This window comes from Falco cherrug, chromosome 21 (assembly GCF_023634085.1).
Source record: "Falco cherrug isolate bFalChe1 chromosome 21, bFalChe1.pri, whole genome shotgun sequence".
In the NCBI taxonomy this organism is placed as follows: domain Eukaryota; kingdom Metazoa; phylum Chordata; class Aves; order Falconiformes; family Falconidae; genus Falco; species Falco cherrug.
In genome coordinates this window covers 233,748-256,012 of record NC_073717.1, presented here as the reverse complement: position 1 = coordinate 256,012, position 22,265 = coordinate 233,748, and the positions used below count along the sequence as shown (strand labels likewise).

The 22,265-nt window shown below is 51.4% G+C and overlaps 2 protein-coding genes, 1 long non-coding RNA gene and 3 other non-coding genes across 7 annotated transcripts; 4 read left to right on the top strand and 2 right to left on the bottom strand.

Moving 5' to 3' along the window:
- Positions 1–938: 938 nt before the first annotated feature.
- Positions 939–8,486, bottom strand: LOC102046300 (E3 ubiquitin-protein ligase TRIM41). Its single transcript, XM_005435134.4, has 6 exons — positions 7,279–8,486; positions 5,404–5,499; positions 4,760–4,990; positions 4,048–4,070; positions 3,214–3,341; positions 939–2,569 (listed from the first exon to the last, which is right to left on the bottom strand). The coding sequence occupies exons 1-6, from the start codon at positions 8,206–8,208 to the stop codon at positions 2,052–2,054; spliced, it is 1,926 nt and encodes a 641-aa protein (XP_005435191.1). The 5' UTR covers positions 8,209–8,486; the 3' UTR covers positions 939–2,051.
- Positions 8,487–8,953: 467 nt separating this feature from the next.
- Positions 8,954–19,729, top strand: LOC102059566 (E3 ubiquitin-protein ligase TRIM7). 2 transcript variants are annotated; one of them, XM_005435127.4, is made up of 8 exons: positions 8,954–9,091; positions 12,238–12,922; positions 14,594–14,689; positions 16,012–16,242; positions 16,892–16,914; positions 17,289–17,404; positions 18,067–18,099; positions 18,436–19,729. In XM_005435127.4, the coding sequence occupies exons 2-8, from the start codon at positions 12,506–12,508 to the stop codon at positions 18,945–18,947; spliced, it is 1,428 nt and encodes a 475-aa protein (XP_005435184.1). In that variant the 5' UTR covers positions 8,954–9,091; positions 12,238–12,505; the 3' UTR covers positions 18,948–19,729. The 2 variants fall into 2 exon arrangements, with proteins under 2 accessions (XP_005435184.1, XP_027655361.1); XM_027799560.2 differs by lacking the exon at positions 8,954–9,091 and having other exon boundaries at positions 12,033–12,922; positions 16,015–16,242.
- On the top strand, positions 9,202–9,274 carry TRNAK-CUU (transfer RNA lysine (anticodon CUU)). Its single transcript has one exon. It is a non-coding gene; the product is annotated as a tRNA-Lys (tRNA).
- On the top strand, positions 9,452–9,524 carry TRNAV-CAC (transfer RNA valine (anticodon CAC)). The gene has a single exon. It is a non-coding gene; the product is annotated as a tRNA-Val (tRNA).
- Positions 9,805–9,877, top strand: TRNAK-CUU (transfer RNA lysine (anticodon CUU)). The gene has a single exon. It is a non-coding gene; the product is annotated as a tRNA-Lys (tRNA).
- Positions 18,900–22,198, bottom strand: LOC106630876 (uncharacterized). The gene is made up of 3 exons (XR_008730046.1): positions 20,109–22,198; positions 19,314–19,401; positions 18,900–19,032 (listed from the first exon to the last, which is right to left on the bottom strand). It is a non-coding gene; the product is annotated as an uncharacterized LOC106630876 (long non-coding RNA).
- Between the last annotated feature and the right edge of the window lie 67 nt (positions 22,199–22,265).

The window sequence follows — 22,265 nt, the reverse complement described above, 5'->3', positions numbered from 1 at the left end:
GGGTCATCCCACAACCTGGAGGTTCATGGAAGATGTGGGGTTGGGGCTTTACTCTGGCAGGTGCCACATCAGGAACGTCAGAGGGGCAAAAGCCCAGTGTTCCTGATGCAGAGAGCTTTATGTCTGCAAGTAATTGTCCCCACACCTTCAAGGTTGGAGATGTCGCAGTAGGACAGGGCCTGGCGATGAGGATGGGGTGACTGGCAGAACTTTGAGAGCCCTGAGCGGTACTCACCTCATGAGTTAAAACCCCCTGAGGGCAGAATAATTATAGCAGATGGAGATACTCTACTGTAGGCAGCATGGTGGGACATGAAAGATGTTCTCTGTCCTTCTGGCTAATGAGGGAATCGTGGTTTGGTTTTTTTTTCTCCTACATGTGGTGTCGCTGCAGATCTGGGAAAACTTAAGACTATTCCGAAGAGAACCCAGAAAGTAGATACATTTAAGCAGCAGCCATGGTTAGCCTTGTTGCCCACCAGTGGTGCTGTTGAAGGAGAGGTTTTAACGTGAAACTTGGTAACCCAGCAGCCTCCAGGCACTGAGTCCACATACAAACTGCCATTTTCTACAGATTTGAGAGGTGGGGGGGGGCTCTTTCTTGGCTGGTAGACTTGTGAGCCACCCCTGCCACCAAACTGGAAGGGACTTCGACCCCTCAGTGATGCTGGATGATGCTGGCAACAGCCTCTTGCCGATAAAAAGCTTTGGGAAGGGATATGGACATGTGGCTCTGGGTCTGACCTAATCTAATTAGGAAGGATTAGGTCAAGATTAACAAGGCAAGATTTAAAACACATCTGTTTAACAGGAGGTGATGCAGTGACAGCAAGGCCAGGCAGGCTGTGAGGGATCTGGACCCTGATGTGTGATTTAAGCCAGACTCATTTGGAAATAGCTCCCAGACCTTTCAAGCCTCAATAACCTAGAGACTCAGGTTTACAACCTTATTCTTTATTATTATTTCTTGACATTTCATAAAACTAAATCTCCATTTAATTCTCATTTTACCCAAAAATATTTTGAACTAGCTCTGTAATGCCAACAGGAAAAAAAAAAACAAAAACAATCCACCAACCAAAAATAAACAAACAAAAAAAACCCACGACCGGTGCAGTCAGAGTCTCTCGAGTGGGACAGGATTCAGCTGGAAACTTAGCAGCTGAGGAAAAAAGAAAAAAGGGGAGAAAAAATAAATATCCCCCATCTCTGAGAGCTCTCAAGCTGTGAGGGGAAAACAGGAGGCTGGTTCCTGCCACTGCAGCCAGGTTGTGCTGGCTCTGGGGGGCGGAAACTGGCTCTTGCACCCTCCTCTGCCCCCGGTAAAGTGCCAGGCCCACAAGCAATGGTTACGAAGGGAAGGGGTGGGGGTCAGGAAAGCTCAGACGTGGCCCCACCCCCCAAAAAAATGATGGGGAAAGCAAGGAAAAAACAACACGGGCCATTAAAGCAGGTTTGACTCTGGGTCCAAACACCAGCTGGGGTCTTGGAAGATGGTCAGGTGAATTCCAAGAGATCCAGGCACCTTGGTGCAACTGGGATACGCAAGCCAATGATTTTTGGAAGGGTGACGATGGGGATTTCAAAAAGCCAAGAGCACTTGCTCCCCACTGTGCAGACCCCTGAGATGCCCCCAAGGCATCAAGCTCTGCATCCGAAGAGAGCAGATGCACTTCAAAATGCAGTCCAGGAGTGGAGAGCGTGCCAGAAAGCTTTTAGGCATTGACTGGGAGAGAGGAGCTCCAAAAAGACATAAAACGCTAAAAAAAACCCCTACACCTCTGAGGTGGATCCTTCCCTATTCCAAACAAAACCAGATTCGGATCAGCATGGTGGCAGCAGTGGGATCCTGGGGAGGAGCAGACAGGAGGCTGAAGGAAGAGGCATTGTGAGCAAGCAGGTGCAAGAAGACAAGTGCAGCGTTGGATCCCAAGATGGGATCTGCAGGATTAAGGGGGAAAGAGCATGGCTGTGTGCAAGGCCGGATCCTGGGGCGATGCCGGATCTGGCACAGGTAGAGGTGGCTGGCAGGGAGGGTGAGGGATGGCTGGTCAGGCGCAGATTTTGATGCGCGTACCCTTGGCTAAGATGCGAAAAAAAGGGAAGATGCGCTCGTGGAAGGAGGCGTTGAAGGTGTGGATGTGGGTCATGCTCTCGGCATTGTAAAAGCAGAGCTGGCCTCGCTCGTAGTCCAGGTAGACGCCAAAGCGCCGGGGCCGTTCACTGGGCAACAGGGCTGTCTGCTCTGTGGCTGTCAATGCCTGGTACTTCTTCCCATTGGTGCCCACGCACCAAATTTCTCGTTTTTGGTGAGGACCCATGGTTTTCTCTTTGCGTCGAGCTGTTTCACGGGCTGCACCCACTGCCCAGCCTCGTCGGCCTCCCACCTCTACCTCCCAGTAGTGGCGGCCAGTGGTGAAGCCCTGGGAACCCAAGACGCAGTAATCCGAATCGAAACGTTTGGGGTTGTCGGGCAGGTCCTGGCGGCGTTCGCCCAGCTTGACGCTGCGTCGGTCAAGGGAGAGGCTTAGGCGAGGGTGGGCTGTGTCAGGGTCCAGAGTCACGTCGGCTGGAAGGGAGACGGCAACATTACAGGGTGTGTGTGTCACTGGTCACCCCCGTCTCTTGGGGTCCCAATCCCAGGGTTTGTTGGTCTGTTTTTTCCCCCCCCTCCTTTTAGTTTCCAACCCCAAATCCTCAACCCTGTCCATACCCACAGCACCAGTGGGTGACAGCCCCCACTGTGGGCCTGCTTTTGACTGCAACAGAGTTCAACCCCTTTAACCCCTCCCCAAACTCCTTTAACCCCCAAAACTCCCTTTAAACCCCAAATTCCTTTAACCCCAAATTCCATTTTAACCCCTTTAATCCCCCAGTTCCCTTTTAACCCTGGAGCAGGTCTGGCTTCAGCCCCACACAGAGCTGTCAGCAACTCTGGATCCAGCTGTGCTTTTAGGGTGGAAAGAGGTGACAGCCACGTTAGGGGAAAATGAAGACCAACGGACAGAGCAAGGCGTGGGGAGGAAGAAGGGAAGAGGCTGGTATTAAGGGGACTGGCAGACTTTAAAAGGGGGCATGAAATCTGGGAAGGCAGAGGTAAAGAGGGAAACCCAACACAGCTGGGGATATGCAAGACATCCCAGTGTCCATTCCCTAGGACCACGACAAGAAGCTGCTGTGTCCCCTTGGGCAGAGGACCTAGGTCTCACTCACCTTGAGGGACTTTACTGAAGACTTTCTCCATCTTCCTCATCACCACATCCTGCAGAAAGTAGTTGCGATATTTTTTCCCCACATCCACCGGCACCATCTCAGGCTCCTGAAATTTGATGTTCTCGCATCTGCCAGGGGAAAGAAAATGGGGATTCAGCATGCTCAGGGGGAGGCAATGACACAACAGGAGAAACAAGGTGCCCTGCACACAGCCAAAAAACCCAGAGCGGGGCAGAGATCAGCCCAACCGGTTACACTGGCACAGCTGCAGTCCCCACCCCGTCTCAGCCGCAGGAAGCAGCCAAACTCCTGGCAGAGGTGCAGCCGCATCCACCCAGCGCTGGTGACAGCCAGGCCCTGCTCCGGCACAGCCCTGTTACCTGCCAACGAGTGGCTGGGGGCTGATGTAGAAGAGCAGCCGCTTGTTTGATTTAAAGATGACGGGAAACAAAATGATCCCTCCATATTTACCAGCAGCTCCTGCTTCCTCGGGGCATGAGGTCTGCACAGGCACACCCAGCTCTGCTCCCAAAAAGCAGCTGCCAGGTGCTGCAAGGGACTCTTGAGATCTCTTCCCAGCCTTTCTCTTCTCCTGTGCACCCCCGGTTATTCCATGTATACCCCACTAAGCCATCAGGCAGGAGTTCCCACCATCACATTCGTTTTGGCACCAGCCACAACCAAGCTGTCCCTTGTCATTACCCAACCCCAGCCTGGAAAAACGCCCACCACACGAGGCTTGAAACAAAAGCCCAAGGTTTTCTGGTTTTGTGTTGCCCTCTCCTCCCCCCGAAGCTGTTTACAGTGAGAAGATGCCAATGGAAAGTCACTGACCTGATAAAAGTGCCTTTGATGTCCTGCGAAAAGGAAGCAGCCAGGTTGGAAGCGAGGAAGAACGAGAAAGAAAAGATTAGGGAGGATGGGGGCTGATCACACTGTGGCTCGCACTAAATCCTCTTAGCAGCCAAGGCTCAGCACCGTGCTGATCTACATCAAGCCAACCACCCCGATGGCCAGGATGAGTCCCCTCCCATGAGTCTGCTGAGGGGAATATTCCACAGAGAGGCACATTCCATGGATTCACCCCTCGGTAGAGGCTTTTCCCACTAATACAGACACCCTATCAAACCCCAAATCTCTTGTGGCATCCCGATTTCCCCCCTGTGGTCCCACAGACGATGCGGGACAGGGAAGGATCTAGTAATCGGGTAAGGATGCTTTCCCATGAGGAATACCCTTTCTGAAGTAAGGTCTGCTCCCCTCTTGGCAGCTCTGCTTAATTCTCGCTGCTAACATTCTCTCCTTGCTATAAAACAGGGCCAGAGCTCCTCAGCTGCCAGCAGAGAGCTTGAGCGAGGGTTCATGGTCCAGAGATAAACTATGTGAATCATCTGAGCTTACAGCTCTTTGGGAAGATTCAAAAACATATGCAAGAGGCCTTGCCTGGCAGGGCACCTGGGCTCTGCCCTCCTGCTGGGATCCCCGATTGCGACTGTCCCTCTTCCCACCCCAGGAATGGGGGTGGGGTGAGTGGGTTGGGAAAGACCTTGAGCAGTTGCAGCCCATCCTGTTTGCTCTTGTCCTCTGCCTCAGCGATGAGCCGGCTGAGGGCAGCGCTCTGCTCTTCCAGCTGGCTGATGTTGCTGCTCTGACGGGCCAACAAGCTCTCATAGCGTTCCTCCAGCTGGTGTAAGAGCAGGACTTGCTCCCCAATGAGGAACTGGTGCAGCAGCTCGAAGTCAGACTCGAATTCCTTGATCTCCAGCTTCATCTTGTCCTGCGGAGTGGTGAAGAGGGAGGAGAGGTATCCTTAGCTCAAGTAGCGGACCCAAAGGACACAAATTTGTTCTCTCTCCCAGGCTACCAATTCCCACAACACATTCAGGTACAAAACCCCCTTAATTAAGCTCTAATTCAACAGGGAAATAGCTTCCAGCCCTTGTGATCCTGACAACTGCAGCAAAGGGACCGCAACGCCTCCATGAGAGCTCAAATCTGCAAGGCAGAGGGGGAAAAGTTTCCCTGCTCATCCCCCTCACCAGACTTCGGGCCAAGAAACACTCTTTAGCAGAGGGCTGATTATTTTTTGGCAGCGTGAAAGGTGGAAGACAGAGAAATGGGGAAATAAATAAGTGTGGAAAGGAATCGTGCACAGGATGATCTGCTGTGCCAGAGGCAGCCAGCTCTTACCCTCAGCTCTGTGATCTTCTCCTCCTCGTTGGATTTCTGCTTCAGGACCACATCCAGCTTCTTCTTCAGTGGCTCCAGATGGCTCTGGAGCTTATTCTGCAAAAGAAATGCATGTCTGTCATCCCTGCCTCAGGTAATGCCTGCCTGCCTTCCTCTCCTCTCTCAGTCCTCCAGTCCCCAACTCCACAGCAGGGCTGAAAACAAAACCTCCTGCCCCGATCTCAGACCATTTCCCTTCCGCTTTCCGTAACTGCTCATTCTGGGAGCCACTTCTAATTAGAAAGTGAAAAACCCTGCCCTGCTCAGATCAGGGAACATCTGCAAAGGCCAGATACACAGTCACCAAGCACAGACTGTTACTGTCTGTTGCACGGCTGCGGCCATCACGCACATGTCCCACTGGGTGGGGATCAGGACCCAGAGAGGGATCTGTGCTCCTAAACTCAGTGCAGACCTAGGACAGACTTAGGCCATCCTTTCAGGCTGCGCCTTTCGGTAGCGGCATGGTCCTAGATCAGCTTAAGCCAATGACAAAACCAGTACCTGCTTCATTGGTCATGACTCCCTGTGCTGAATAAGCTTTGGCATTTCCAAAAAAACACACAACCAAACCACCAACCCACAAACCAACTGTTTCTGCCTTGCTGTCCTCCCAGGACACTCCCTCTGCCCTTCACAAAGAGCTCTCCCTTTAGCAATTAATTTTTCTGCCTCCTTGAGTGTTTGCAGCAGCTTTCCTACTGCCAAGAAAAGGCGAAAACGGACTGAGCCAACCCAAAAGCAAAAAGTGCTGCTGGCCACACTCCGACAGCCCACCACAAAACAGCCTGACACAGGGATGAGACGCCCCAGCACTGTCCTTTCCCCTCCAAACCACCTCCACCTCTCCAAGCCTCCTCCTGGCTACCAAACCCCACCCAAAAGTCTCCAGGGGCTCCAAGGGTGTTGACTCTGATGGGAGCAGCCAAGACCAGAGCACCAGAGAGCTTCCAGTGAGGGAAGACAAAAGCGAGACATGACCTCGCAGCAGCAACTCCTCCAAGACACCTTTGGATATTACAGGAACCAAAACCCCAACTCCTTGCTTCCAGAAGGCCCCAAAAAGCGAGACATGACCTTGCAGAGAAACCAGAGCGACAAGCAGCAGGGCAAGTAGCAGCCTGAAGGGCTCAGCGACCACCATCCCCTGTCTACCCGCCATGTTTTTTGGGGGGGGGGGGGTTCTCCAGTCATGTCCAAGTGGGAAGCGACACCTTTGAGACAGCAAAGCTATTCAGTCAAAACCCCTAATGAAGGGCCTCCACCACTGGATGCTTGGGGTCAGGCTCTGCAGACCCTCAGGCAGGTATCACCCAAGCTGAGGGAGGCCAGACAGACCCTGGGAAGAGCTTTCTAAATTGTGGAGCCACCATGACATGGGTGCTCATTTCAACTCGCCACAGCCCAGAGGGGTTTCACCCAAACCCAGGCCAGCAGGACCAGCTGAGCTCACCCACTCCTCACCAGGATAATGTCTCCACGATCCTTCGCTACCATTGCTGCCTGATCCCCAAATCTCCTTCCCCGTGGTTAACCAGACTCTTCCCATCCAAGCCAAGCCAGCCACCAGCTTTGTGGCTTCCCAGCCTCCTGCACCCCAACCCACACAGCCCGTTCATCTCCTTCCCCCTCTCCGCTCACTGAACCAGCCCAGCGAGACCCACCTGTATGCCGCCTCCAACCACCCAACGCCATCTGCCTGCCGCCAGCAGGACCCAGCCCGTGCCACTGGCTCCTGATGGTGCTGACAGCTGTTTCCCACCCCACTCTCCTCCCCACTCCCCCATCAAAAAAAACCCAAACCACTCCATTACCCTGACACCGAAACCCTCATACCTTGTAATCCTGCACGACCTCCTCGAGAGGGACAACACTGTGATGCTTGTGGCTCCGTGACTCCCTGCACACCACGCAGATGGCTTGTTCATCCACCTCACAGAACAGCTTGAGAGGCTCCTGATGCTTCTCACACAAATTTGGTGGCCCCTGACCTCCCACTGCTACCAGGGCCCCTGGGACACCCACTGTGGCTCCTGAAACTGAGGGACCAGCAGCAGGTGGTGCAAGGCGCTGTGGGTGTGGGTGGAGCTGGCGGATGATTTGCACCATGTTGGCCAGCTGAAGGTTGGGGCGGAAATTCCTCTGGAAAAAGGTTTTTCGGCATTGTGGGCAGGTGAAGGTCTGGAGGCGTCGAGGCCGTGTGGCCAGAACGGGGGGAGGAGGTGTCTGCACCTCCTCTTCCTCCTCTTCCACCTCCTCCTCTTCCTCCACATCTTCCTCCATCACATCCTCATCATAGTCCTCATCCCCAAAGTAAAGCTCTCCCCCGACCCCACCGTCCCACATGTCCTCCTCCACGGGATCTTCCCACAGGTCAGTGTCATCTTCTTCTTCGCTCCACATATCATCTTCCTCCTCCTCTGCACCACCATCCTCCTCCTCCTCCTCCTGCTCCACATCCAGCTCGTCCTCATCCAGCTCATCCTCCTCATCCTCCAGATCCTCTTCCAGCACATCGCCCATCCCCACCTCTCCGCCACCCACTGCTGCAGCCCCCGGGGCCACCTCGTACTCAGCCTCACCACCCCACAGCTGTGAGATGCAGACACGGCAGAAATTGTGTCCACAACCGATGGAAACGGGATCTACAAAATAGTCCAAGCAGATGGCGCAGATGGCTTCCTCCTGCAGTGTCTCCACTGGGTTCAGTTGCCCACTGGAGCCCCCTGAAGGGTCCCCATCTCCTAAAACCGCTGTGGCTGCCATGGGGAGAGTGGGGAGGAGAGTCACCTCTTCCTCACAGGACCCTAAGCTCCTTGTCGACCCCTTAAGTTCTCCTATGCTTGGGTGGGCACCAGCTCGAACCCAGAAGGGTGGCCGGTCCCCACCCAGATGCCACTTCCTCCTTCACCCCCTCCAATTTTTCCCCACCTTCCAGGGCCAGCACTGCTCTAACCCTCGCTACTGCTTCCCTTCAGCACCCCTTCGTCCCCCCAAAACCGGGGGCTGGCCCCGATCCTGCCCTGCCTCGGCACCCTGGAGCCGGGCCTGACCCTCCTGCCCACCCCACAACACCCCCAAGGCCCAACTGGGACCCGGTAGAGGCCTGGCTCCTGCCCCAAGCACCCCGTTCCCCCCAGCAGGGCCCGGCTCTAGGCCTCACTACACCTTACAGCGCTCCCCGCCGCGGGGCCCGGCCCCAGCCTCAGCCCAACCGGGCCCGCAGGTGCCTCCCGCGCTAGGCCGCTGCCCCGCCACCCGCCCCGCTGCTCGCGGGCCCCGGCCCGAGCCCGGAGAAGACGCTCTATCCCCTCTCCCGCCCCCGCCGCCGCTGCTCTCTATAGTGCGGGCTTCGCCAACAGACGGGAAACGCCGCAACGCTTCCGCTTTCCGGCCTCCCACCGCAACGCCCGCCCCTTTAGCGCCACATGACCGGAAGTGGCGCTCTAGGCACGGGCAGTCAGTTGCTAAGGTACGGGGAGGCCGTCGCTGTCACCGCCACCCGTGTTGCCGTGGGGCTCCGAGGGCCCCGTTGTCCGTGCAGCTAGCGCGGAGGGAAGCGGCGACAGAGGCTACGGCGACCCAGCGCTCTCTGTGCTTTCCGCCCGGCGTCGGGCTTGTGTGCCCACCCATCTCGTTGCTCTTGGAGGTCTGGAAGCGGGGGACGAATCGGCGCTGAGGGTGTGGGCAGGGCCTCCGCGGGAGGAGGCGTGGCTGCTTGGGGCAGTACCTGTGGTGCGAGCGCGCAATGCTCGCGGAGCCCGGCTAGCTCAGTCGGTAGAGCATGAGACTCTTAATCTCAGGGTCGTGGGTTCGAGCCCCACGTTGGGCGGCGTGAAAGCTTTTTAAATTTCCCCCCCTCCCCGTATACTTTTTTTTGTTGCCACACTGGACTCTTCCCTCCGACGGAGCCGCGGAGTCCCCGGCGAGACCCACAACCCTCGGTTGCCCCCACACCAGAAGCAGGCTGCACGGTCGCAGGCACGCGGGGCGATACCTCCTTCACCGTGTTTCTGTAGTGTAGCGGTTATCACGTTCGCCTCACACGCGAAAGGTCCCCGGTTCGAAACCGGGCAGAAACAGTGAATTTTATTTTTCTCCCGCTTCCTTTTTATTCTCTCTTCCCCACCTTCACACAAGCACTTTTAACGATTACACACACCCTGCTCTCGCGGCTTGCAGCAGGGCTGGGCGGTAGCCGCTGGGTGACACACGGCTATTCCCCCCGCACCGGGGAGCGGCTGTGCTCCGGGGCCGTGAGGGTTCCCGGTACCGGCTCCCGGTGCCATTAAATCCCCGCGATTGCTGCAGCGTTATGGCTGCAGTGTCAGGACGGTTTATGAGAGAGCTAGCTCAGCGGCAGCCCGGCTAGCTCAGTCGGTAGAGCATGAGACTCTTAATCTCAGGGTCGTGGGTTCGAGCCCCACGTTGGGCGCTTGAATTTTTCTACTCCTCTTCTATCCTTTTTCCTTTATATGTTTTAATCACAGCTCTTCTTCCACCATTTCCCCATTGTATACATTTTAATCACAGTCCTTCTTCCATCATTTTTCCTTTATATAAGTTTTCCGAGCCCAATTCCCATCACACAGGGAATCAGGGCCCCATCACAGCCCGTTTCTTACTCCCTTTTGAAGCAGAAAGGACTGCAGTGTGAATTCCCCTTGCTGCCACTTTTTTTTCCTCCACACTCATTTCCTGAGGGTTTTGGTGGGGTTTTTTTTTGCTTCATCTTCCTCTCTGAGTTTTAGAGGTACATACCGCTTTTTTCACTCATAATTTAGAGAAGTTGTGAGGTGGAAGAGCTCACACTGATGCACAAAGTCAATGCCTGAGGAAAGCAAGAGCTGCAGCGTCGTAGCAGTTATATATATACATACATACATATATATATATATATATATATATATATATATATATGAGGTATACAAAAAACCTGCTGTTCTGGAGAGACCCCAGAGCTTGAACTGAGGCCAAATTGTTACCACACTTGTGAAAAATGGAAAAGGGCGTTTTATTTTACTTTAGCCTTCCTGAAAAGGGCTTGCTATGATCTTACAGTTACCCCACCCATAGATACTGATTGGTACCGTGTATAATAACCACAGGTACCACACCAGGGGTCAAAATTATGGCTGCAATGGCAAACGAGGAAAGGAAATCAGCATCTTCTCAGCTGAACTAGAGATTTTCAAATCATCTTGAATTAGTGGCAATGAGCCATGAGATCAAAGGAGCAGCCAAGGTGGCATCAGGAGTGGTGGAGGGTGGTGGGGATGCTGCTGGAAAAAGTGTCAAGTTTGCTCATCTTAAAAAGGGGGAAGGAGGGAGACAGCGGTGAATTTAGATTGGTCAGCGTAGCTTCATTTCCTGCGATGTACTGGAAAAAATAGCTAAGTCATTCATCACCTGAAAAATAACCAAGGACGCTTTGCAGCACATTGAGTTCCTTCCTTGTGGGGAGGAGAAAAAAATGGAGATTTTAAAATCTGGATGGACCAGGATTTTGAAACTCCCGTACAGCAAATGAGGGGACTGTGGATTTGCTGATAATTCAATGCTGAGTATTGAAACCTGGCATCCAGCTGGATAGGTTTGGTGAGGGTTGGGTTGTCCACAAGCCTGTTGCGAGCCTGGTGTTAATTAATACTTCCCCAAAGCTTTGGCTGAAGGAGGTGGGGTTGTTGGCTTCACAGGTCAGGGGTGCAGGGGAGGATGCTGAAGGTTGGGATCAGCATTTGCATCAGTGGGCAACATGGGTGGGTACTGGATGAACATTTATTTGGAATCATGGAATCGTTTAGGTTGGAAAAGACTTTTGAGATCATCAAGTCCAACCATTAATTTGGTACCAGGGAATGCAGATCCCATGCCCAAACGTGCAGGCAAGAGTATTTTTGACATAGGAAAAGCCTTTCCCCCAGGCGGAAAATTGCCCATTGCTGGAGGAGAGCACAGGGGTGTCCGTGAAAGCATCTCAACCAAAACCCTGTCAAGAAGGGTTCAGTCCTGGTGCCTGACCTCGGGGCAGGGAACGACTGCAGTGACCCTGACTTAGCTCACTGAGGATGCCTGAAGCATTAATCTGGCTTTTGGTTTTGGGGTGGGTTTTTTTTGGTGCTACATGATTCACTTCCTCTGTCGAGTCACTTCTTGCAGCTCGGGAGCTGCAAGCGTCCTGCATGGCCACAGCTTGCAGCTGCAGAGGTGGCCACAAAGCAAGCAAAGCTTAGATTACTCATTTGCAATTAAACCAGCGACTCCTTCATTTGAGCACGTACAGAGGAAGGGAAGAGCTACACGACGATGCACAAATGTGTCGCAGGGCTGTAACCTGATTTGGGTGATTTGCCCTGGCTGAAAATTAAAATATACACCGAGCTGATTCAGCTTGGGCAGGGTTTGGCCTGGAGATCCCTCAGGCTGGGTTTATTCCCGGTCCTGGTAGTTATGTGGGAGCATCCTGCCCTCCTCTGGGCTGGGATCACTTCCTAAATGAGCAGTGCGGATGCTGACCGCTGTGATATGGAGCATGCAGCAGGGCTGGGCTTGGGTATTGCTGGGTGGACCACACAGCTGGGCTCAAAAACACCTGGGAAAAAGAGGGGAAAAAGGGCTTTCCTTGTTGTAATTTTGTGGTTTGGCTGCACAGAGGTGCTGGTGAGCAGCAGGGAGAGAGCCGTGGCATCCATAAGCTGTTCTTTCTGCCAAACACTCCCTGTCGTCAACTCATTATTTGGGACTCAGAGGTCATGAGTCAGGAAGAGGAACTTCTTTTCCCTCTTCTCTCTTTAGCAGAAAACTCATGAAGACCTTGAAACTCCTTTTGGAGTGACTCAGGTTTCAGAGGGGTGTTGCAAATCTGCATTTCACACAGAAAACAGACTGAAATTCCCCTTTCTCCGCCCCTCCTTCCTTTTACATCCTTTACGAGTCTGCACTTTTCAAACAAGACCTCCCAGTTCAGATAGTAAAAGCTAATCAAGAAGAAAACTCCCAGCTGCTGCCAAAAGAAAAAAAATAATCAATGAAGTGAAAGTAACAGTGTCATTCTTCTTCAGCCATGGCTGAATGTGACCCACTGGAAAGTCTGCAGAAAGAAGCATCTTGCTCTATCTGCCTGGATTATTTCCGTGACCCTGTGTCCATCAACTGTGGACACAGCTTCTGCCGGGACTGCATCACGCGATGCTCAGGAAAATCAGACCGGCGCTTCACCTGCCCCCAGTGCCGAGGAATTGCCCAGAAAAGAAAATTTAGACCAAACCGTGAGCTGAGGAACCTGGCAGAAATTGCCAAGAAGCTGAGCTCGCGGGCAGGGTACGTGGCCGGAGCAGGCAGCCTGTGCCAGAAGCATCAGGAACCCCTCAAGCTCTTCTGCCAGGAGGACCGGGTGGCCATCTGCGTGGTGTGCGACCGCTCCCACGCTCACCGCGCTCACACCGTCGCACCCATCGAAGAAGCTGCCCAGGAGTGCAAAGTAAGAAATCACAGTGCTGTGCTTTGCTCTCATTTTTTATTTTGTTTCTGGTATTTTTCTTTGGCTTTGTTTGTTTGTTTATTCATTTGGGGGGCTATTTTGTATATTTTTTGGCCCATCAGAGGCTGAGGTCTGCTAGCCAGCAGCTTCTCCACTTTCCCGAGGATACGGGGAAAGTTGTCCCATAGAATTTCCCAAAATTTGGGATGTAGCAGCTTGGGCTGAACTGGCTGATCCTCTAGCTGGGGTTACTTGGCATTGCTGTCTTTGCTGCAGCCCTGCCTGGATGTGATGCAGCCACCCTGGGTCTGCAGGTGCCCAGATGCACCAGATGTGAGGGGCACAGCTCAGCTTGGGGGCATGCAGGGGCAAGCAGAGACTTCAGGCTACTGGGTCAGACCTGGCCCACCAGCAAAATCCACTCACAGGGTCAGTCCCAGACAGCGTAAATTGATTAAAGCCTGGTTTTTTTCACCACGATCTCCAAAGAGGGATTTAAATTTAAGCTGCTCAGGGTGACCCAGCTTGGATTCCTTCACAAAAAACCCACCACTTTATTTGCTGTCACCCTACAAGGGAACTACAAAGGAAGCTGAGGTTGGTAGCTCATAGAAAATACCCAAATTAGCAGGGCTGGACCCCACCTTCACTCCCTTCTGCACAGGCAGGGCTCTTGCTGCTAGTTTTTGTGCAAGAATTGGATTGGAAAACCCGGACGAGTTTTTCTTTCTGCTGCAAATCTCTCCCTGAAGGAAGTTTATTCTGAGCAACTATTTCAGGATAACTGTGGTGCTTCTGGGAGGTATTTTTAATTCCCTTGAGGGAGGATGGGGTCAGGAGGAGGAGTCTGAGTCAGTGCTTGTGCAGAGGAAGCTCAGTGACATTTTGTCCTGCCCACAGGGGAAGAAGTGACTGGGAATGGGGAGGTGAAAGGTGACATTAGTCATGCTGTGAGCATGAAACACGATGGGGGGTGGGGGGGTGGGGAAGAAGTGATAAGCAGCAGGGAGAAAATAAGCTGCTAAAAAATAAGAGGGGGTCGGGGCAGGATGTGCGCACTGCAAACTTCCATCAGTATTTGTCATGGGAGGGTCTTCTAGGAGCAGATGTTAAAAAAAAGGGCGTTCCTAAGGTGTGCTCTATCTCCTCCTTAAAACCAAACTCTGGGGACAGTATTCATACTCGTTATTCCTTGGTCTGCAGAAGGAGCTGAAGTTTGGGCAGAAACACTGGTTCTGCAGATGATGGGAAGTTGCAGCAATTTGGGGGACCTAATTAAGGGTTAAAAAAATAAATATATTTGATTTTATGCTTATGAGGGGATAAAATGAGTCATCGAAGACAGAACAGATTACTGTGAGTGCAGAAAATAACTGGCCACAAATAGACTGGGAGATGGAACTGGCAAAGACCAGAACAGGGGTATAAACAAGGCAGCAATATTAAATATCACCTTTACATGACTCTTCATTCATGAGATGCTTCATAGAAATGTTTTAGGGGTGAAGAAGGGCAACAGAGTGAAGAATATTTAAATATTCCCAAGTTCTGGAGGCCTCATGCTCAAATACACCAGGATTTTGCTACAGCAACATTGGAGCTGTGCATCCCTCTCCCCAACAACTTGCAGATTATTTTGTTTGTTTGGTTGGTTTTTGTTTTTGTGCTCAGGAGCAAATCCAAAGCAAACTGAAGAGCCTCAAGGATGAAAGAGAAAGGCTTCAAGGATTAAAACTGACCAGGGAGAAGAGAAGCCAGAAGTATCTGGTAGGTACTTACCACTGCTGGATGCATGGATGAGTCTTCTGCAAGTTGAAAGATGTTCGGTCATCACCTAAATTTGCAGTGAGGAGGAAAACGCCTCCAGCTGCTCTACCCAGACAGGGCCCTCTTGCACTTGCTCCATCTTGGTGTGGCACCCTGTGAACGAAACGCAGATGTTTCTTGAGGGGAAATCAGAAGCCGCAAAAGGGTAATGGAGAGCGAGGTGATTTCCGAATGGCTGAAGGGAGGTGCTTGCAGCTCAGCCGAGCCACCCTTGGGACAGAGGAGACGAGCATGTGGGTCCCCTTGGGGAGATTTACACCGTGGGGTGGTAGGATGGTGCTCCAGGACTTCATCTCTGCTGCAGATTGCTGCACCCTGGGAGTGCTTTCTACCAGCCCAGCCCTGGAGATGGGTCAGCCACACTGAGCATGAGGTCTATGCGGGTGCTTGTGTCCAACTTGGACCCTGATGGGGCTTTTCTACTGCTGTATAGCTGTCTGAGTGCTGGTGAGGTGGTGGCTCTCATGGCACCTTGGGGCAGCCAGATACAGACACATCTCCTTTGGAGAGTGCACCACATGCCAGAGGTTTCCACGGCCACCACCTCCCAGCCCTGTTTTGGCCTACCAGAGGTTGGGGGATGTATCTGTGGCTCTAAGGAAGTGAGAGATGGTGAGTTCCTCAAAAGCAGAAAGGATGGCAGATGTTTCACTGCAGCTTCATGAGAACAGGCGGGCTGCTGGGTGAAGGTGAACAGAGATAGGCAATGGCTTTCCTGCTAAATAAAGTGGGGATGGAAGGAAAGCACCAAGAACGTGCTGCTGGTTGCTCGTGCTCATGGTCCCTGGCCTGGATTTGGATCCATCCCATCCAGCTACTGCCCTCAGTGCCAACACCTGGGAGTTCTGGGGAACTGCACATGCCAGGGACCATTTCCAACAGCCTCCACAGGATCTCACCACTTTGGAATCCTTCTCTCAGCCCAGTGTCCTCAATCACTCTCCCAGCAGGATTTGTTCCACCAAATACTCACAGATGCCTGCATGCAATGCCTGGTCTTTTCTAGGCTGTGGGAAAAACATGAAGCAACACTGCCTGCAGTAGTAGTTCTAGAGCAGTAAAATAAAACCAACCCCCTAAAAAGACTGGGCGTATTTTATGACTCCACAGGGCATCACATGAAGCTCAGAGGGGACCCAGAGCCACACGCTATGGACTTAGACTGGCCTCAAAGCTAAAGACCTTGCTCCTGCTTTATTTAACCAGGTTTTGTACGTCTCTGATTTGTTCCATTCTCTTCCCTCCCCATCTGTTCCTTGTAGCAGCAGGCAAGAGCCGAGAGGTGGAAAATCATGTTGGTGTTTAAGCAGCTGCACCAGTTCCAGGATGAGCAGGAGCATCTCCTCCTGATGTGGCTGGAAGATGTGGAGAAGCAGATAGTGCAGACCCAGGTGGAGAATGACAGGAAAATCTCCATGGAGATCTCCCACCTGGGCAACCTCATCCATGAGCTGGAGGGGATGAGCCCACAGCCAGAGAACAAATCCCTGCAGGTGAGAGCGAGGAGCTGGGCAGCAGAGTTTGTGGCACTCAGAATGTGCTGTTGAGGCGGTACTCTCTGCCCCTCTCCTCAGCCTCTTTGCCTTGACATTTTGAGGAGTTTATTTCAGATGCTGATTTAATGAAGAAGTATTGTACATCATATATCCATATTGATGAGCTATGCTATGTCATATCCAACCCATGGAGAGAAGTACCACAGAATTATTGTTTCAGCATCTTGGAAGTGTCCACCGCTTCCCTCCCAACCCCAAGCAAAGCCAGAAAGATTGATGCATATCTTGCGTGACTATGGCAAGAGCTAATAAATGAATCCTGGCTTAAGACCAGGACGAGGAGGCTACCTAGCATAGGACCACACTTTCCCTCCCCAAGAGACAATGGCAGGCAGTAAATCAGCAGAAGCAGTGTTTAGAAGTGGATATGATATTCCACCAGCTGTGCCTGAGCATTTCTTCTAGCCAGGGACCAATCAAATGGGCCATTGGATGAGCACAAGGTATCCCTGATCTTGCTCTGTGCTGGCACAAGAAAATCTAAACCAAGCAAAATGTGCTTGCAAACAACATCTGAGGGAGATAGGAGATAGAAATGGGCCTGAAGATCACACAAGGTTTAATTCCCATCTTCTTTCTCCTTTAGGATGCCAGGAGTGCCTTGACCAGGTACGTGGCTCTCCCTTTCCAGAGGGGACAGTTGTCCCCAGCACAATGTCACAAAGCAGACACAAAAGGTGGAGTGCAGGAGGGGTTATCCTCTCTACTGGTGTCCCCAGCAGGGAGCAGATGGCCCTGGGCTGAGATCATGTCCCCATCACCTCCTCCCTTCAGCTGGAGGAAGCCAATATCCATCACTGAGGACATCCAGAGCAAGTGGGTGTCCTCCACAGTGACACTGGGACCACTGATATGCCCAGCAATCTCTCAACTGACCCAATCTGATGCCTGGGGAGAAATAAGCTTACCCAGCAGGTTTTCTAAACAGTGTCTCTACGTAGCTCGTTCAGCAAGAAAGGAATACAAAAGTCTTCTCCTTCCAGGTGTGAAGCAAGGATTTCCCAGCAACTGACAGAGAAGTTTCCCAGAGTGGAAAAGAGACTCAAGGATTTATCTCAGAAAAACCTTGTTCTGAAGGAAGCCCTGAGGAAATTCAAAGGTACAAAAGAAGGGGAAAATTAAACACCATTCTGCAGCTGGAAAGGAGCGAACACTAGCCAGTTGCCAGCATAAAGCCCCAGCTAAGGAATGCTAACGATGAGTTACTCAGTAACCCTCTTATCTGGGGCTGGAGCTGGAAAAGGGAAGGGTACTGTGTTCTCAGGCGTATTGGCACACAGGTCTGAGTGCCTGAGTAACGGGAAGGAAGAGAGCAAGCCCCTCCCTTTGGCTACAGAAGGAAATTAATCACATTCTTGGTTCCCATCCTATCCTATTTAAACCAAAGAGGCTGTAGGTAGCATCTAGCCATCCGCAAGGGAGTCAGCGTGAAAAGCCAACTTGTTGCAGACAGATGGTGGTGTATGCATAGATAAACCCTGAATGAGCTATTTTGAGACCGTTCTCCGTGTTCAGACAACTGCCCCATTCCCTCCTCTGATCTCCAATTAGTAATTGGTGGAGTGAACTCTGAATTCAAGAAATAATCTCATAAAACTGGTATATTGGGTTTGAAGGTCCGTCTATCCATGAGCTGGGCTTGTTCACCTGGTGGTTTTGCTTGTTTTGCAGGAGGAAAAGAGCACTCCCTTCTATTTACCCCTGTCTAATACGCTTCCTCTCCCCCCTAAACAAACTAATAGCACTTCTCTCTCCTTCCAGAGAGCCTCCCAGTTGAACTGGATGTGCAATGGGGTAAGTCATGGGAGACTGGAGGTATACTGGAGTGAAAAAGGGGGCACAAGTGAAAAAAGACAGCAAAAGCAGGGAATTCACACTTTCCTGGTGGGCTGGCAAGATGGATTCCTATTCCCCTTTGATGGGAGGTAAAAATAGCACAAATCATTACAGCCTTTAAATAGATCTGTATGGCATATTTCATGGAGAAAGCCTTTACTGAATGGCTTCCGTCAGGCCAAGGTTTCATTCCTGGAAAAAAAAAAAAACCAGGAGGGTCCAGATGGAGAGAAATATCCGCCACCTTCCCTCTGACATGCTGTTTTTATTCTCTTGCACTTTCCTTCCCATCAGCGAACGTGACTCTGGATCCAGACACAGCAAACCCCCACCTCATTCTCTCCGAGGACCGGAGGAGTGTGAGGTGGGATGAAACACCCCAGAATTTGCCCAACAATCCCCAGAGATTTGATACCTACTGCTCCGTCTTGGGTTGCGAAGGCTTCCTGGTGGGGAGGCACTACTGGGAAGTGCAGCTGGGGAGCAGGGGATTTTGGGCTGTGGGGGTGGCCAGAGACTCGGCGTGGAGAAAGGGTTGGATTAATCTTGACCCTTCCCAGGGGATATGGGCTGTTGGCATCTGTGGGGACAAGTTTCAAGCTTTCACCTCTTTTGAAACTGTTCAGCCTCTGAATGGGAGACCAAGGACTATCCGGGTCTCTCTCGATTACGAGAAGGGACACGTGGCTTTCTTTGATGCTGATAACGAGACCTTGGCTTTTGCTTTTCCTCTGACTTCTTTCAATGGAGAGAAAATCCTGCCTTTCTTCTGGGTTTGGGAGTCCAGCATCCAGCTGGCTCCCTAAGACAGCATGGGCAGCAAGATGGACATCACATGCTCTGGACAAGCCTTTGGTTTGATCCAGGAAACCACACCATTTTTTTGGGACTCTGTGGATGGTAAAGAATAAAGCAGAGCAAATGAGTCCCGGTGTCCACTTGGAATCTCATTCCCATGGGGTTTTCAAGAGCAGCAGACTAAGAAGGGACCATCTTGGGCAGACCTCTGGATTTGTTAACACTTGGGTACTCTCCAAGATTTTGCTGGGGAATATCACCCTGGGACAAGCAGGGAAATGAAGCCTATAATTTGTGCAACAGCCCCTGGGACACCAATTTCACAGCTTTAAATCTCTTCTACTCTTCTCCCATCCTTTCCCATCTTTCCTTACCCTGACGTTCAATGGTGTTGCCTGTTGACATTCAGTAATGATGTTCCTGTGGGGCTGAAGAAGCTGACTTTGGTTCCTGGTTTAGTTACTAGAAAGGAAAAGAGTATATCAGTGAATTAAGTGTAATATGTGCTGTTTTCTCACCAAGACCTCTTAGGAGCCAAAAACCTGACAGTATTGGCAAGAACATACACATTTTAAGGCTTTGGTGTTGAACCCTATGGCTTTCAGCCGTGTTTCTCAGTTGTGGGGTGGGAGAAATCAGAGGGTGGAGGAATAAAGATGAACAGAAAGAGCTTGAACTCTACCTTTCTGCAATTTATATATATACATTTGGGACAGGAAGCTTAGTAAGCAGGTTTATATAAATTTTTATACGCAGAATGACTGTATTAAAGATTCTTTCTGTATTTCAAGGGCTGTTTTCTCTTTCTTGTTAGAGAGAAACTGGGAAAATGGTGCTGTGCCACTGCTAGCATGGCAAACCCTGGTAGCTTTGCTGCCCTCCCTTGACCTCTTTCTTGTAAACCTCAAATGAAAGCACTTAATGAAGCCTTTCTTACTTCATCGCTGCTGTGATGGAAAGGAATAGCACCAACTCTTCCTGCCTATGTGCCTGAAAACCCACCTGGACTGGAAATCAGTTGATTGGCCATAGGAAATGAAGGATGCTGGAAAGAAGGGACAACACCAATTTTTGAAAGAAAAGGCATTTAAAGAGCAGGAAAACAAAGGAAAGACGATCAGTCCAGGCTCTCAGCTATGTTGCTGCAGGTCAGAGAAACCTGCTGGTACCTTGCAAGGTTCTGGAGGCACCAAGAGTCTTCAGGGAAGTGTGAGCATTTTTGATCCATAGCAGTCTCTGCGGGATGTTAGTCTGATGTCCCACCTTACCCAAAGGGCAAAGCTGATGTCCCAGGGGTCAGGAGCAGCAGAAATTTCTTCTGACAGCCAGGAAGGCCCTGCCCTGCAGTGAATTGTACATTTGAATGTTTAGGGTCACCCGGGAGATGTTGAGTCCTCCCAAACACCTCTACAGATGCTGTCCTGAAGGGTGCCCAGGTCCTTCCCAAGTCCTAGCCAGGTCCTGTCACTTCTGATATCTCAGAATCATTTTCAGCCAGTTGTTGTCTCCCACCCCAGCTGCAGCACAACCTCTCTTAGGTGCTAGTAGAGTGTGAAACTCCTGTTCTGGCTGCTGTCAAGTCATCAAATCCACAGGTCTCCACTGATCTGAGAGACAGGCTCTGGAGACTGAAAAATCCCGGTGCCTTCAGGAAAGGGTAAATATGGGATGGGCATCTCCAATTCTCCTCCTTCCCAGCTGTCTAACTGCTGCTTCCCAGCAGCAAAATGCCATCCTCCAGTGACTGAAACTTCCTTACATCAGCAGCAGATGCCAGTGCCAGACCTATCTGTCTCCTGCTGCTGCGGACTGGCTGGTGTTAGATGTGAAAACTCTTCAGCTGGCCTGCTTGCATTGCTCTAATTTGGCATTGAGCTATTTTTATCTCCTGGCTTCACACCTCACAAGGTACTTTCCAGCAATAATGCCACTATGGGCAGCTCAGACCAACCTGAAATCTCTTTCTTCCTGCAACAGAGAAGCTAGAAAGACCCAGGATGAGTTTTGAGCCAGCTGTGCATCAGGAAGCATCATTGGCGTTGCAATAGTAATGAGCCAGATCTGATGGCAGACAACAATATCATTAAACAAAGGACTCAGTTCTTTCTTCTCAGGAACAAGTTCAGACCCAGCTGCAGCTTCTGAAATAAGAGCAAGAGGCATTTCAATCTCATGTGGATCAGCAGCAACCATAGCCATGCATGGATGCTCCAGGGCTGAACTTAAATAGAGCCCCTGGACCATGGGTGGGGGTGGGGGGTCCCAAGTGGATCTGCATAGGGTTGTTAATTGCCATTAGGACCCTGACACAACCACCTCAACCTCATCCTTTCACAGCTGAAGCAGATCAGTGAACATCTGCAAGGGTGATGTGTGATCACATTGTATAGTTTGCTAAGATGCACGATACAGTGCTGAGCCATCATCTTCCCTCCACGAATCCCGACTGCTGATAAAACACAGAGGAGCAAACTACAACTACGTGTAAATACATCCCCTCTTTCCTTCCAGGTACAAGAGGGAAACATCCTCACAGTCACTTGATGTTTCCCCTTAGCTGGAAAAGAAATTCTGTGATTTCACAAACTGCAGTTGTCAAGGAGGCTATGGAGAAATTTGTGTGCAGGTCTGGAAAGGAAAATGCCACTGTGCTTCTTGGTGGGGAGGCGTGGAGCCCTCTCGGGGCCGCTCCTTTTGGTGGTGCTTCCACATGATCCCTGATGTACTGCATTTTAGTCAAGCAGGAGAATGGACTTTTTCCTTGAGAATATACAACAGACACAGGGGTTCAGGTGAAGGTCCGTCAAGTCCTTGCCCTGTTTCTCAATAGTAGATGCCTAGGAAAGCCGAAAAAAGCAGGGCAAGGATGACTATGGGCCCAGGAGGTCTGTTTAAGCAGCCTAAATGGGTAATTAAACAATTAAAAAGGTATAATGAGAGGCATGGAGAGATGTGGTTTGGCTCTGTCCTCTCTCTAACCCTTTTGAGCAGCTGCAGACAGCGATTCCATCCTTTTCTTTTCCAGGCTGGATATTCCCAGTCTCTCTCCACCTATCCTGGGCCTCAGTTTGGTGGCCTGACCCTGTCTGCCTTGTACTGGGAAGGCTCAAACTGGCCCCTGTACACAGATATGTCCTCACATGTGCTGATGGAGGGGAGCAACCCCACCACCACCACCACTCTTGCTAATGCAGCCCCACATGGGGTTGATACCTTTGGTGCACAATCCCACCACCATTGACAGCTTGTCACCTCCAGGACCCTGAGGTCCCGTTCCATAGTTGGTCCTGGTGTGGGGAGGATATCCCGCCCCAGTTTACATGAGA